We start from the raw sequence: 12,700 nt of genomic DNA on the forward strand, positions 1-12,700 counted from the left end.
TTTCCCCTTTCACATAAGGAGCTCCCTTCATATCAGGGCCCCCCCCCTAACACATCAGGAGCCCCTTTCACATTAGAGACCTCAGTACCCCATTCACGCCCTTCCATCATATTGAGGAGCTGCAGCAGAGAGTCAGAGGGTGGGTAGCGGAGCAGGGCTGGAGGAAGGCAAACTTACATCCTCTTCTAAATTAATCTCTCCCTCCCTGAATATGTTTCCATGGTGCTGGCGGCCGGCCCACCAGCCCCATGGAAACGCATAGCACTATACAAAAAGTTTGCGATATCCCTAAGAAATGCTGAAGGCACCCTGGTTGAGAAAGGCTGCTTTAGATTGTCTTTTGACTTATTCTATGGCAGTAGGACATTAGCAGATCAATTCTTCCAAGCACATGGCTTATATCCATTCTGGCTACCTGTATATCCCTTCTGCCCCAAGCTGTACTTGGGGTTTTGTATATATGAATTTTCATATTATTCAAATTATTAATATCTTGTGTGTTTTGCTTATTTTTGTTTAGTTTCAGAGAAACCAGACAAGATGACATCTGGCTTGTTGATGTAAGTATTTTCTTCTGGCTCTTGGTGACATTGTTTATAAACGCAAAATCATATCAAAGCTGGTAAAATTGCACGTGTATACCATATGTCTAGGTGTCTGTCTGTACAGGTTTAGGCCTTGTTCGCATGGGCAGCTGAGGGGTGGTAAAAACAGGCGGTTATGCCCCCACGCCTCACCTAAAACCTAATATAGCGGCCACTCGTGTGTTTGTACACGATGTGCTGCATTGCAGCAAATTTGAAATTGCATGTTGTTGCTGCTTGCCAAATGTGACCATTGCAATCGATGGGACTGAGCTACCTAGGAACGCAGTTGCAAAGCAGTATTACAATAGAAAATCTTCATTGGGATTTTAAAAAAATGCATTCAGGAAGTGGCAGCATTTCATCCCTGACACCAGCATCCTCTCCTCTAACACCCCCTGAAAAGCGATCCACCATAGATTGCTTTTCAGAGGGGAGGGTAGAGTTTGGTTTCCATCTGAATGAAACCTTAGAGCAGCAGTGGATAAATTCCAGCCCTCCAGCTGTGGTGAAATTACAAATCCCATCATGCATCTGCCTCTGGGAGCCATGACTTTGGCTGTGAGAATTTTGCAATGGCTCATGGGATTTGCAGTTCCACCACAGCTAAAGGGCTGAGGCATGCTCAGTTGCTTAGCCGCTGTGAGTGCTGAGTTTAAAAACCGCCACTGAACGCTGTGCTGCAAGTCAGTGCTCAGTACTCCTAACTTAGCACTCGCAGCAGAAGTGAATGTGGATGCAAAGCGCTGAGTGTGATAAAAAAGGGGGGGACATAGCACCAACGGCCATTTTAACTGTGGCAACACATGGCAGTCCTGGAGAAAGGTGCCTGAACCCGGATGGAGGAAATCAATTCAGTGTGGGAACCTACAATTTTTAATGTTTTGATGGAGGACCACACCAAATATTCGATGAAAAATTAATTAGTCACAAATATAATCCTCTGCCATTTTGCTTGGCACTGTGCAGCCAAAGCCTTCAGTGAACTGAAGTGCTGCAGAACAGATACTCAATGATTGGCTAAGCAACTGAACACACCTCTGGAGTTTGCCCACCCCTGCCTTAGAGAATGAAAAGCTTTCATTAATGTTTAGAAACAATGTCCTCTGTTACTCAGAATTTAAGATGGTTTGAAAATAAAACTGCACACAATCAATTTAAAAAAAAAAATTTGTTTAAATATATTCCTCAATAAATCCACTTTGTTATCACCTTGACAAGTAGCAGTGAAATCACTATTCCGTACATAGCCTGTGCAGAAAGCAGAGCTGTGGGAGGGGCCCAGCAAACCCCACCCACTTCTGCCGGCCTGTAGAAAACTACAGGAGGAGACCAGACCAGTCACCCTGCAGAAGCAGAGAGAGCAGCAGTGACTGGTCTTTATTACAGGAAAGTTTCACATTGGATTACTGCACCAATCTGGAAAAAAACATACAAAGCACACAGATTTAATTAAGAATACATGTCTCCTGTATTTAGACATTGTTACCTTCAGTTCGTGTGTGTGTTTTAGAGTTACTTTCTCCTCCTCTCTGGTGAAGGTATTTTTGCCAGCAGGGTTCTTGTTTAACCTCTCAGAATTAACACTTACAGGGCTATTCACAAAAGGGTGAAGAGTTTGGAGAAGGCAGGGGAAGCGAACAATCTAGGACAACATAGCTGAACTGGAAAGTGAGCTGAACTGGAGCATTTTTCCAAATCAGCTATTCTTCACTATTTTGGCCTAGATTGTTCACTTCTCCAAACTCTTCACCCTTTTAAGAATAATCCTGTTTGATTACATGCATTGAACCTATTTAATGGAACCCGTGCTGGGAGAAATACACAACATGCCACTGCTTTTGAAAATGCTGGTCATGCTGACTCAATATTTGTCAAACCAAAACGTAGTTATTGATAAAGAAGGGAAGGATCCAAACTATAATTGGATTGCTACTGCTATCTGGGGTTTCTTTAGAGAGATTTACTGTCATCTCCTGTCCTGCTAAGTATGGTTTTACTAGGAACAAAGTGAGAGGAATCCTTCAACTGGAAATTAAAATCTGACCGGGGATCTAGCCTTCCTCTACTGTGTTATTGTTAAATTCCCCTCGCTTCCTGTTTGCAAAAATGTAAACAGATGGACAGGGAGTGATGGTAAATCTCTCATGGAGACTCGGGAGAGCTGTAAAAATCTGACACAGGTTCTAACCCTCCCCCGTTCTATCCAAAATCTCCAAAAAGGTATTGGCTTGACATACGCTTTAAGGGCCCATTGACACTTTTACGGTCTGCAAAGGTCAGTTAAAGCATGTGTGTTTTCACACGTTATCACATGTTGTGATGTGCATTACTATGCATTGAATTAAGGCAGCCCATTCATTATGAATTGGCTGCCCTTGTTCCTCAATGGACAAGTTACTGGCCATGCATCTTTTTTCCATCACATCACATGGTACAAGCTGGGGTGCGTTGGCATCACCGTAGAGTGTTTTGGGGTGCCATTCACAACAATACTGCAACCCGCTGCACATAGAGCTCTGCTATGGCAACTGCAACACATTGGTATGAATGGGTCCTAATTGTGAGTTAGGCCAGGGGTGCATGCTTGTTCTGGGGCATCGTCTCAGAGGTGATTGAAGTCAAATGACCTTGTCTCAGACAGGTGCCTAGCATTTTCAGAAGAAAGTCAGCAATGACCACCTAATGTTCGTTGTCAGCCAGGTTTACTTAGTGGTTTGCACTTCTGCTTTGCAGCACTGGGGGGGGGGTCCCTGGTTCAAATCCCAGCCAGGACACTATTTCTAGGAAGTTTTCATGTTCTCCCTGTGCTTGTGTGGGTTTTCTCTGGTTTCCTCCCACATTCCAAAGACATGCTGGTAGGTTAATTGGCTCCTGTCTAAATTGGCCCGTTGTATCTATGTGAGATGTATGTACGCTCCTCAAGGGTAGGGACTGATGGCAATGTGTACAATATCAAAGCTCTGTGCTGCTATATAAATAACATAAATTACGTTACAGCAACAAAAGGTGAGGACTCTTCCACTTTTCCAAGCATACCTCCCATTAGTACAGCACACTTATTTTACCAGTTGTTCTAGCATCTGGTTATGCGTGCCCCTTCTCCATGTTATGGAAGGCTGAGTAAATTAGAAGTGATTGTGTGCATCTAAAAGAAAGCTGAAATGTGCTGTGAAATTAAAAGGAACTTTTACAGGGAACATTGCGTTTTTTTAATGGACTTTTGTAGATTTCATTCCCCAAGTTTTACACAACGATTGCCAATTCGCTTTAAATCCTGTAATGAGTACAAACCAAAGGGATTGGGAAGAATGTAATTTGTTCAGCTGCAGATTTCTTTACAATTTGTTAAAACATTTATCTGGATTTTAAACCTAAGATTGATTAAACATTTTTTTGGAGAATTCCAGCTGTTCACACTTATACATATAGATCCTGGTTTGATTACTGCTCTTATGCACCACAAAAGTGGAACACAGTGTGGTGCTGGTGGCATTTTGCTTACAAAAAAAGCCTTGCGTTATTATTTCCTAACAAACCTATAAGTAAAATATCTAGCAAAAAAAAAAAAAAATCCCTTTTTAATTTGATGTATGCCTGGATTTTACAATAGATTACAAGACTTTGCTTATTCGGACACAAGCTGTCTTTTTTTATTTTTGTCTACAGTCTCGATACAAATTAGTAAACGAAACATGAGATTGTAGTCCATCACAAGAGTGAGCTTGGAGCGGTGGGTACTCTATAACAGACACGGGGACCATGGTGAACAAAAGTAGCCACCCTACAGAAGGAAGGACACTGTCGGCAGCAATTCAGAGATGATTTGAGGATCTACAGCCGAGTGATACACAAATAAGATACATTAATAAGTTAGGGTACTTGAATGTATTTTTAAGATCTAACTCCTGAGTCTAGTGTCACTTTAACTTTCAGTCTTTGCAACTCTATTTACGTGCATTTAAATAACGCAATGATCAGATGTTGTGTCTTGTTAAAGGGGTGAAGGCAGAGAAGAAAAATGCCTAACATTATAGACAGAGATTGGTCCTTCGCTAATAAAGGTGTCCCTAGATCAGGGCTGAACCAATTCCAGGTAGCCAATGCTCCCTGGAATTGGCGCCTAACTTTTGAGAGTTTTCTCTAGCTGCGGTCAGCATTGGCTGAACGAGCATGGTTATGTGCTCTATGGACTGACTTGGCGCTGGACTTTAATCTCTGGAGAAGTTGGCCATGGAACCTACCATGCAAGTCCCAACTTCTGCATAGACATGCTGTTTTGTCCTGGTCTAACCATAATCATCTGAATCAGACATCGGTCATTTATGACTTTTTGCATAGTGCCAGCTTAGTTTGCCTTGCCTCAGACTGTGATTCATGATCAATCACAAGGGAAGAGGGAGGCTCTAGTAAGAAGTTGTAGTCTACGGTGAGAATTAGGGATGCACCGAAATGGAATTTTTAGACAGATACAGAAAATAAAAAAATTTGTCAGACCGACCGAAAATTATATATTTTTTTTCCCCAACCTTTTTAAACTATTTTATTTTTAGTTTTTGTGTGTTACTTTACTGTGTGGGCTCTGGGGAAATATCAGGGGTCTACACATACCCCTGATGTTTCTTGTTTAACCCCTTCATGACTGAGGCCCTTTTTTAAATTTTTGCACCCCTATTATATTCCACATTTTAGGCCTGAAAATGACGTAAAACCCCCCAACATTATATATTTTCTGAATGCCAAGACCCTATAGAATAAAATGGTGGTAGTTGAAAATTTTTATGGCGCAATATTAGCGCAAAAGACAGAGTCCTTAACCTCTTTTCCTGCAGCCCTTGTTATGAATGAACAGGAAGCCTCAATACTGAGTGTTACTGTCCATTCATAAACTGGATATAGTATGAGTTACTATGTACACAATCATGAATGAACAGGAAATGATGTAGATCACTTCCCATTCTTGTATAACTGGGACACAGTAAGCATAGTATGTCCAGTTATTTACTTATTTACTGTTTCTACTCCGGTCTCCATCCTGAATCAGCTGTCGCAGCGGTGTGATCTGTCGGAGAGGCGGAGCTCTACTTCCTCACCGCCTGCTTGGCCTACTGTGACAGATCACAAGCTCTCCTCCACTCACCGCTCTGACACTGGAGGCCGAGCCAGGAGAAGCGGGAGGAGAGCTTGGTCTCCTGTAACGATGACACATCCTGACAGCTAACACCGTCCACTCAGACTCCTGAAAGCTTCTTTCTTCCCCACTGGGTGCCGGCGCTGCATCAGAAGGCGCTCAGGCCAGCGCCCATCAGGGAGGAGAGATGCTATGGATGCACTAAATTTCTGGTCGTCGTGCCACTTTCGGCATTTTGCATTTGACATTTCAGTGCATCCCTAGTGAGAACTGAGTCACACAAAGAGTAACAGTGAACTGTTTGCTGGCCATAAATGTAACAATCAGCCAGCTGATCATAAATTCAATCATTTCACACAAATGTACTTTAGCTGTGTGAGTTGACTTGTTCAGAGCTGTTTTGTCTACACTATGGCCTGTGTATGACCTGTGTATGACATATTGCTGTTTTTTTTAAAGTTTTATGCTCCCTGGTGTGGTCACTGCAAGAAGCTTGAACCTGTCTGGAATGACGTTGGCATTGAGATGAGGTCTAGCGGTTCCCCAGTCAGAGTTGGGAAGATGGATGCAACGGTTCATTCAAGTAAGTACATTGCATATAATCTGGGTTTGGAGAATAGTTTACAGTATTGGGGTCCCATTCATGACAAACTCTGAAACAGACACAGAGTCAGATCTGATTTTAGTTTTTAAAATAAACCAAAGAACCTAGAAGACTGCAGCTGTATCCTATGGAAGGCAGTTTCCTTGTTTGACACTTGTGAATGTGTGCCAAAGCGTTCACATTGGCGCACGTTCATGCAACGCCTTAGAAACCTGTGACTTGTTGCAGTGCCATTACTTGTTACTGACACCCGAAATGTGCCCAGTAAGACGCACGCTAAAACGTGTGGTCAAAAAACACGTAAAGCTCAAACTTCGGAGCTTCTTTGCCGCGTGTGCGGCAGCCCATTGACGTGAATAGGCTGACACCTCTTAATTGAGGACCTGTGCAGGCTTTGGTCACCCGTGGACAATTTGGGGTGCTGCTTCACAGACGCACACAATTTTTAACCTTGGCATGTCTAGGTAATTTTCAGGCCTAAAATGTGGATTATAATGTGTGAGCAAAGAAACGCCTTGGCAATGAAAGGGTTAAAGCTGTATTGAGGAATCATGGAGGCTGCCATTGCTGACCTCTCCTTCTAAAAATATTAGGTGTCTGGCTGATCCAGTGTCTTCAGTCACTGTCTTGGAGCAAGTATGCAGAATAGAAGTTCTGACTTTTCATATCTGCTTGATTTGTTCCAGGGCGTTTTCACAGGACATATCAATTGGCATTTTCAGCAGGCAGTCCACAATGCTGCGTCTATTACTCTCTGTATAGGTTGCCTGTATTGGGATAATGCTGTTGCATACCAAGTGATCTGTAGAGTTGATGTAATCTCTCTACACTTATCCCTATAGAAAACTGCCATTCATTGTAAAGCTATACAGCTTGCTGCAAATGTCACCATCTGCTTTTGTTTTTCTACACATATTGTAAATGTTAAACTGAGAAAGGTGACAAAGACAAACACGCTTAAAATGTGAAACAATGTGCCAGAAACGTATCACCGCGTTTAACTGTAGCCTATAATTAGCACACCTTCCACTTACATTTATTATTCCTATGTTAAGTAAGAGCTGTTTAACCCTGTAGATTATCTCCGCAAAGCATTCCGCTATTCCAAGGACTCCAGATACATTATAAGTCTTTCCTATTATTATACAGGATTTATATATTTATATTATATATACAGAGTTTAACAGTTTGTGTAGCACATTACAAAACAAAGGGAGACATTACAACTACAATACAATTCAAGGCAAGAGGGTTAGAAGGGCCTTGCTCATGAGAGCTCACAATATAAAAGCGAAGGGCAGTTATTTCTATATCAGCAGCTCCATTAGAAATATAAACAAAGTGTATTCTTCATTTGTTACAACTGGACACTTTCAAATCCTCAAGCATAATGGCTGGCCGTTTAGCCTGCAACATGAAATGGGAGAAGAGAGGAATATCACTTTGGAATAGGGATGCACAGATACCGATACTAGTATTGGTATCGGAGCTGATACCGAGTATTTGGGCGAGCACTTGCACTCACCCAAATAATCCGATTCTTGCCTCCGATACCGGAACTTCTGCTCAGAAAGAGATCTCCCTCTGAGCAGCAGTACCGGGGGATCATGGAGCAGGCTTTCTTTTTCAATCAGGAAGCCCGCCTCCTGGCTTCTTGATTGGTTAGGAAGCCAGGCTACCTAGCAAGAAGTGAAGCTGGCTTCCCAGCCAATCAGGGAGGCGGATCATGATGTCCCGCCCGGTTTCCTGATTGGCTAGAAACGTCATTAACTACCTCCCGGCTTCCTGATTGGTTAGGAAGCCTGCTTCACTTGTTGGTAGGCAACCTCGCTTCCTAACCATTTAGGAAGCCGGACGGCACGTCATGACTCGGTTCCCTGATTGGTCAGGAAGCCACGCTGCCTAGCAACAAGCGAAGCCGGCTTCCTAGCCAATCAGGGAGGCGGGTCATAATGTGCTGCCCGGCTTCCTGATTAGTCAGCAAGCCAGGGAGCCTCAGGAACTGAAGCCCGTGTTCTTTTTTCGATAGAACACCGGGTTCCCAGGCAATCAGAAAGTGGGATAGCAGGTCATGATCCGCTGCTCGACTTTCTGATAATCAGGGCACACTGCACCAATATCGTTACTCTGTATCTGTAAGTACCGAAAAAAAAATATCTGTAGTCAATACCAAAAAAACGGTATCGGTACATCCCTATACCTTGGAATGTAACACAGTCACCTACAATATCAGGAGTAGGCAACCTCTGCACTCGAAATCTGGTGAAACTACACATCCCATCATGCCACTGGGAGTCATGCCTGTGGCTATCAGAATCTTGCAATGCCTCATGGGACTTGTAGTTCCACAACAGCTCCAGTGCCGAGGTTGCTTGTCCCTGTACTATGCACAGCTTTGGGAGCAGTGTAGATTGTCTTTTCTTTATGTAAGGCCTTTTCAGAGCAAAGCCGTGTGCCTGCCAGGTTCTATTTCACTGACTTTGGGGCTGAGCACTGCCTAACCTGCCTACCCCCTTGTACTATTTACATAGTTACATAGTATTTGAGGTTAAATAAAGTTGTGTGTGTCCCTGTCCCTGTGTGTTCTAGTCTTTAAGAGTACCTGTATCCCTTTATCTTATGGTCTCTTAGGAAGGTATCTAATTCATTTTTGAATGAATCAATACTCTCTGCTGATACCACTGCCTGTGGCAGTGAGTTCCAAAATGTAACCACTCTGACTGAGAAGAAGCCCCTGATCCCCTTGTGTTTAAAATCTTTTCTCCACCAATTTTAGGTGGTGGCCTCTAGTCCTTGTTAGGGAGTTTACTGTAAAACGTTTTTTTTGCTGTAGCCCTCTTACTGGTCAGCAGGGGAGGGCTTAACCCTACATTTGGAGAATTGGGTTGTGGGTCTGAGCAATGTGCACTAACATGTGGTCAATGGTGTGCACTGTTTATTTTTTTGAACATCATCGACATTACATTCAGTTCTATCTCCCCCACCCTTGGGGCTAGTTCACACCATAATTGCATGCGTCTGGGCAGCTGCAGTGTGATGCGTTTTGGCACATTTTTACAGCGATTTGTGACACTTATTTTATTTTTGTTAGCGTAAAATGGGCTTTCAGGTGCAGCGCATGCAGTTTTGATGTGTTCCATTGCGATCAGGTGCAGCTAAAATGAGACAAGCAGTAATTTTTCTGACTGCATCGGAACTGACTGCACTGGTGTAAACAAAGCACCAGAAATCCCTTTGGAAAGCATTGTGATGCAATTTTGATGCAGCTGCCAAACTGAACAGACTGCATCACAATGGCATCTGGTGTGAACTAGCCCTTATTGTGTGGCAACACCCTGAGGTCCAACGCATTGGGTGGCCCTGACAAATGAAACAGTCAAGGAATGCACATAGTGGGATTTTCTTGGAAAATAAAGTTCATACACTTATGCTGGACACTTACTTTTAAAAGTTGAAAATGGCTATCATGGTCACTTTAGGGCTGTTATAAAAATATCATGTCACATACAATGAAATCTTCAACATTTGTGCATTCTCGAGACAAGTCGCACATTACCCTGTAGAGACAACTGCCTGCTCAAATGATTTCTCTTTACCAGATTACCAGGTCCACAGATCATAATGCTTAGATAGTATCTGACTTTTACTTTTGTGCTGCAAATAATTCTTCCAGCAAGACAGTCTTTTTATCTTTACAGCAAAAACATCAGAGACATTCAAAATGTAAGGTTGTGCACTATAGTCACAAAAGGGATATAAATTGTCAATGCTACAAAGCCTGGCAAGGTAAAGCATGTAAATCACGTATACAGTGTGGTATTGCACCAGAAGCATTGTTGCAGTGAAGTTACGATACTGTCCTTTACTCCGTGTATGTATGTATGTATGTATGTATGTATGTATGTATGTGTATATACACATACGGTGCCAATACTGGTACTCGTGTAAAAGGCCCCGATAATACAGGCTGATACGGGCCCCTTAAAGCAGGAGCGGCTGCCTGAGGTCTCCGATTCCTGGGGACCTTGGGCAGCTGTCTTTTACATCTCCTTCTTCCTGCTGCCCACATAGACCGTGACAGCCCTGCACCTGCCCATACAGCCCTGGGGAGACACGGCATAGAGCCCTGGTGACACCCACAGGCAGCCGAGGTGAGACCTGAACGCAGCCGAGGTGAGATACCGCACAGAGCCCTGGTAACACCCGAGCGCAGCCCTGGTCAGACCCCGCACAGCCTCCTGAGACGCCGCACAGCCCTGCTCAAAACAAACCATCCAATATGGTATACGTGAGATCAAAAAAAGTGATGATAATCTTCCTCCTCAGAAATACAGTTCCATATCAGGTATCATAACACCGTGCAAATATTCATTCATTCATTCATCCAGTGATATTGAGTGTAAAGTAATCAGAATCATCAAGGTGTAGAAATCTTCCTTCTCTTCCTATAACCTCAGCGTACACTCCCCACTGTGCTCTGCTCACCTTCAATAAAGACCTTCATATAGGTCTAGTAGTGCTCATGCGTGTGTGTCTCCCCCCCCCAATAGGAAGCTGGGACACTTTCACCTTTAAACTTCACAGGATATATTCCAGTACTTCTCCAAAGACCAGCAAGGATCGCTCTATCACTCCACAAGAACAGAAAGCCAGACAATCATGGGCAAAAAACAAGCATGCTCCACAGTGTAAAACCGTTTAACCAAATAATCTTATCTTATAAAACTACTGGCATGTAATAGCATGCAACCAAAACATGGCATAGACACGCAGGCATGAATCCTGAAGATGTCTTTGAAATATGCCCAGATGTAAGTAGATGGAGAGACCCTCCGCACTCCTCACAGTAGTCCCGGCCAGATATGAAAAAAGTGGTGCTCGCAGTGATGAGATAACACGGATGGCACCGTGCAAACACCTCTTTCTGCCTTGAGGAAGGGACCCTGCGCGGCCCCGAAACGTCGGTTTATTTGGATGTCTGTGACGCTTTCTGTCCAATAAAAGGCACATATTTATCTTTACTACTGAGTGCTGGTGATTTCCTGACTTTCCTTTTGAAATATGCCCTTCGCACACTGTACCGTTATACCCCAGAATCCAACGGGTGCAGGAACAAATGGTGGATGGCACCACAGTATACAATCTAGAAGATATGTTGTCCGCACACCATTCTGCTTCGGAATGTCATCTTTATTCGTATTCCTTCAGAGTGACATGTGAATGCTGAAGGCATATGAATAATGTCATGCTGAAGGAATACGAATAAGGATGACATTCCGAAGCAGAATGGAGTGCGGACAACATATCTTCTAATATGAATCCTGGATAGTCCCCTCACCGTCACTGGTTACTTTAATGCAGTTAGGTGTTCACATCCAGACTTCTTCAGGGAGTCAGAATGCCAGAGCGCAGCTCGCATTAAAAAATACTTGCAACTGCCAAAGCAACCTACAACACTACTGCCCACACCCTGATAGGTTGACTTCTCTGGTTTGCTGCACACAGTGGATGGAGTCACCATACCATTCAATGAACAGTCAGAGACATAACACTGATTGCAAGGTTAACTCTTTATTTTTAATGGACTCTGTAAAAAGCGGATTGGATCTTTTGGAGTTTGCAGCTCATGAGTTTTTAGATTCTCCTGTTCAACCTTTAATATGAGTCTCCAGACATAAGAGGAGAAATGTCATGATGTAAGAGTGACAGATGTTAGGTGAGGATAAATTTCTTGTGGGATTAGTCTAGTCTATAGAATCCTGATATGACTATGAGCAGGATTAGCATTGCTATAATGCATTGGCAGAAACCTTTGACTCTTGAGCTGTGCAAGCTGCTATTAAAACACAGCCCCCACGGCATTGACAAAATAATTTTCATTTTGGATACTGTAGATCTTTCAACATCAATGATACGTTTAACTACTTGTGTAAAATAGTGATTTAAAGAAGAACACCAATTAGGATAAAAATATTCAACAGAGTAGGGCCCCGTTCACAGTGAGCGATTTTATAGCGCGGTAATTCCCGCGATATCGCTCTCCAATGCTTGGCAAATGGGCAAAGGGTCCTGCTGTCGCGGGTCGTGTGTCGCTACAGCATCCTTTTTGGAGCGGATTTTGCCGCGATTCTAGCTTGCTCAATGCAAGCATTTACGCGATATCGCGCAAAATACAAATCGCGCAACAAACGCAGTGTGGGTGGAGCCTAAAGGTGCCCACACACATTTCAATCAAATGGCTGACTAAGCCAATGGTTTCCATGTACTGATGGTATTATGTGGGACACTTACAAAATATTGAAGCGTGGATGGTTATTCTTCAATCATAATTCAGTTGATTTTTTTTGTTTAACAGAGGAAACAGTCAAACAGATTATAACA

General features: G+C 43.2%; 1 protein-coding gene across 2 annotated transcripts in view; it reads left to right on the forward strand.

The window, feature by feature from the left end:
• The window catches only part of TMX3 (thioredoxin related transmembrane protein 3), a 63,340-nt gene that overhangs the window by 10,634 nt on the left and 40,006 nt on the right, over positions 1-12,700 (forward strand). Inside the window, exons 3-4 of one of the 2 annotated variants that reach the window (XM_018553902.1) lie at positions 521-560; positions 6,175-6,298. In XM_018553902.1, coding sequence (XP_018409404.1) covers positions 521-560; positions 6,175-6,298 — 164 coding nt within the window. The remainder of the gene's footprint in view (positions 1-520; positions 561-6,174; positions 6,299-12,700) is intronic. The other variant, XM_018553901.1, reaches the window with a different exon arrangement.

Source organism: Nanorana parkeri, unplaced genomic scaffold, assembly GCF_000935625.1.
Source record: "Nanorana parkeri isolate BGI_ZX_2015 unplaced genomic scaffold, ASM93562v1 scaffold134, whole genome shotgun sequence".
NCBI lineage: Eukaryota > Metazoa > Chordata > Amphibia > Anura > Dicroglossidae > Nanorana > Nanorana parkeri.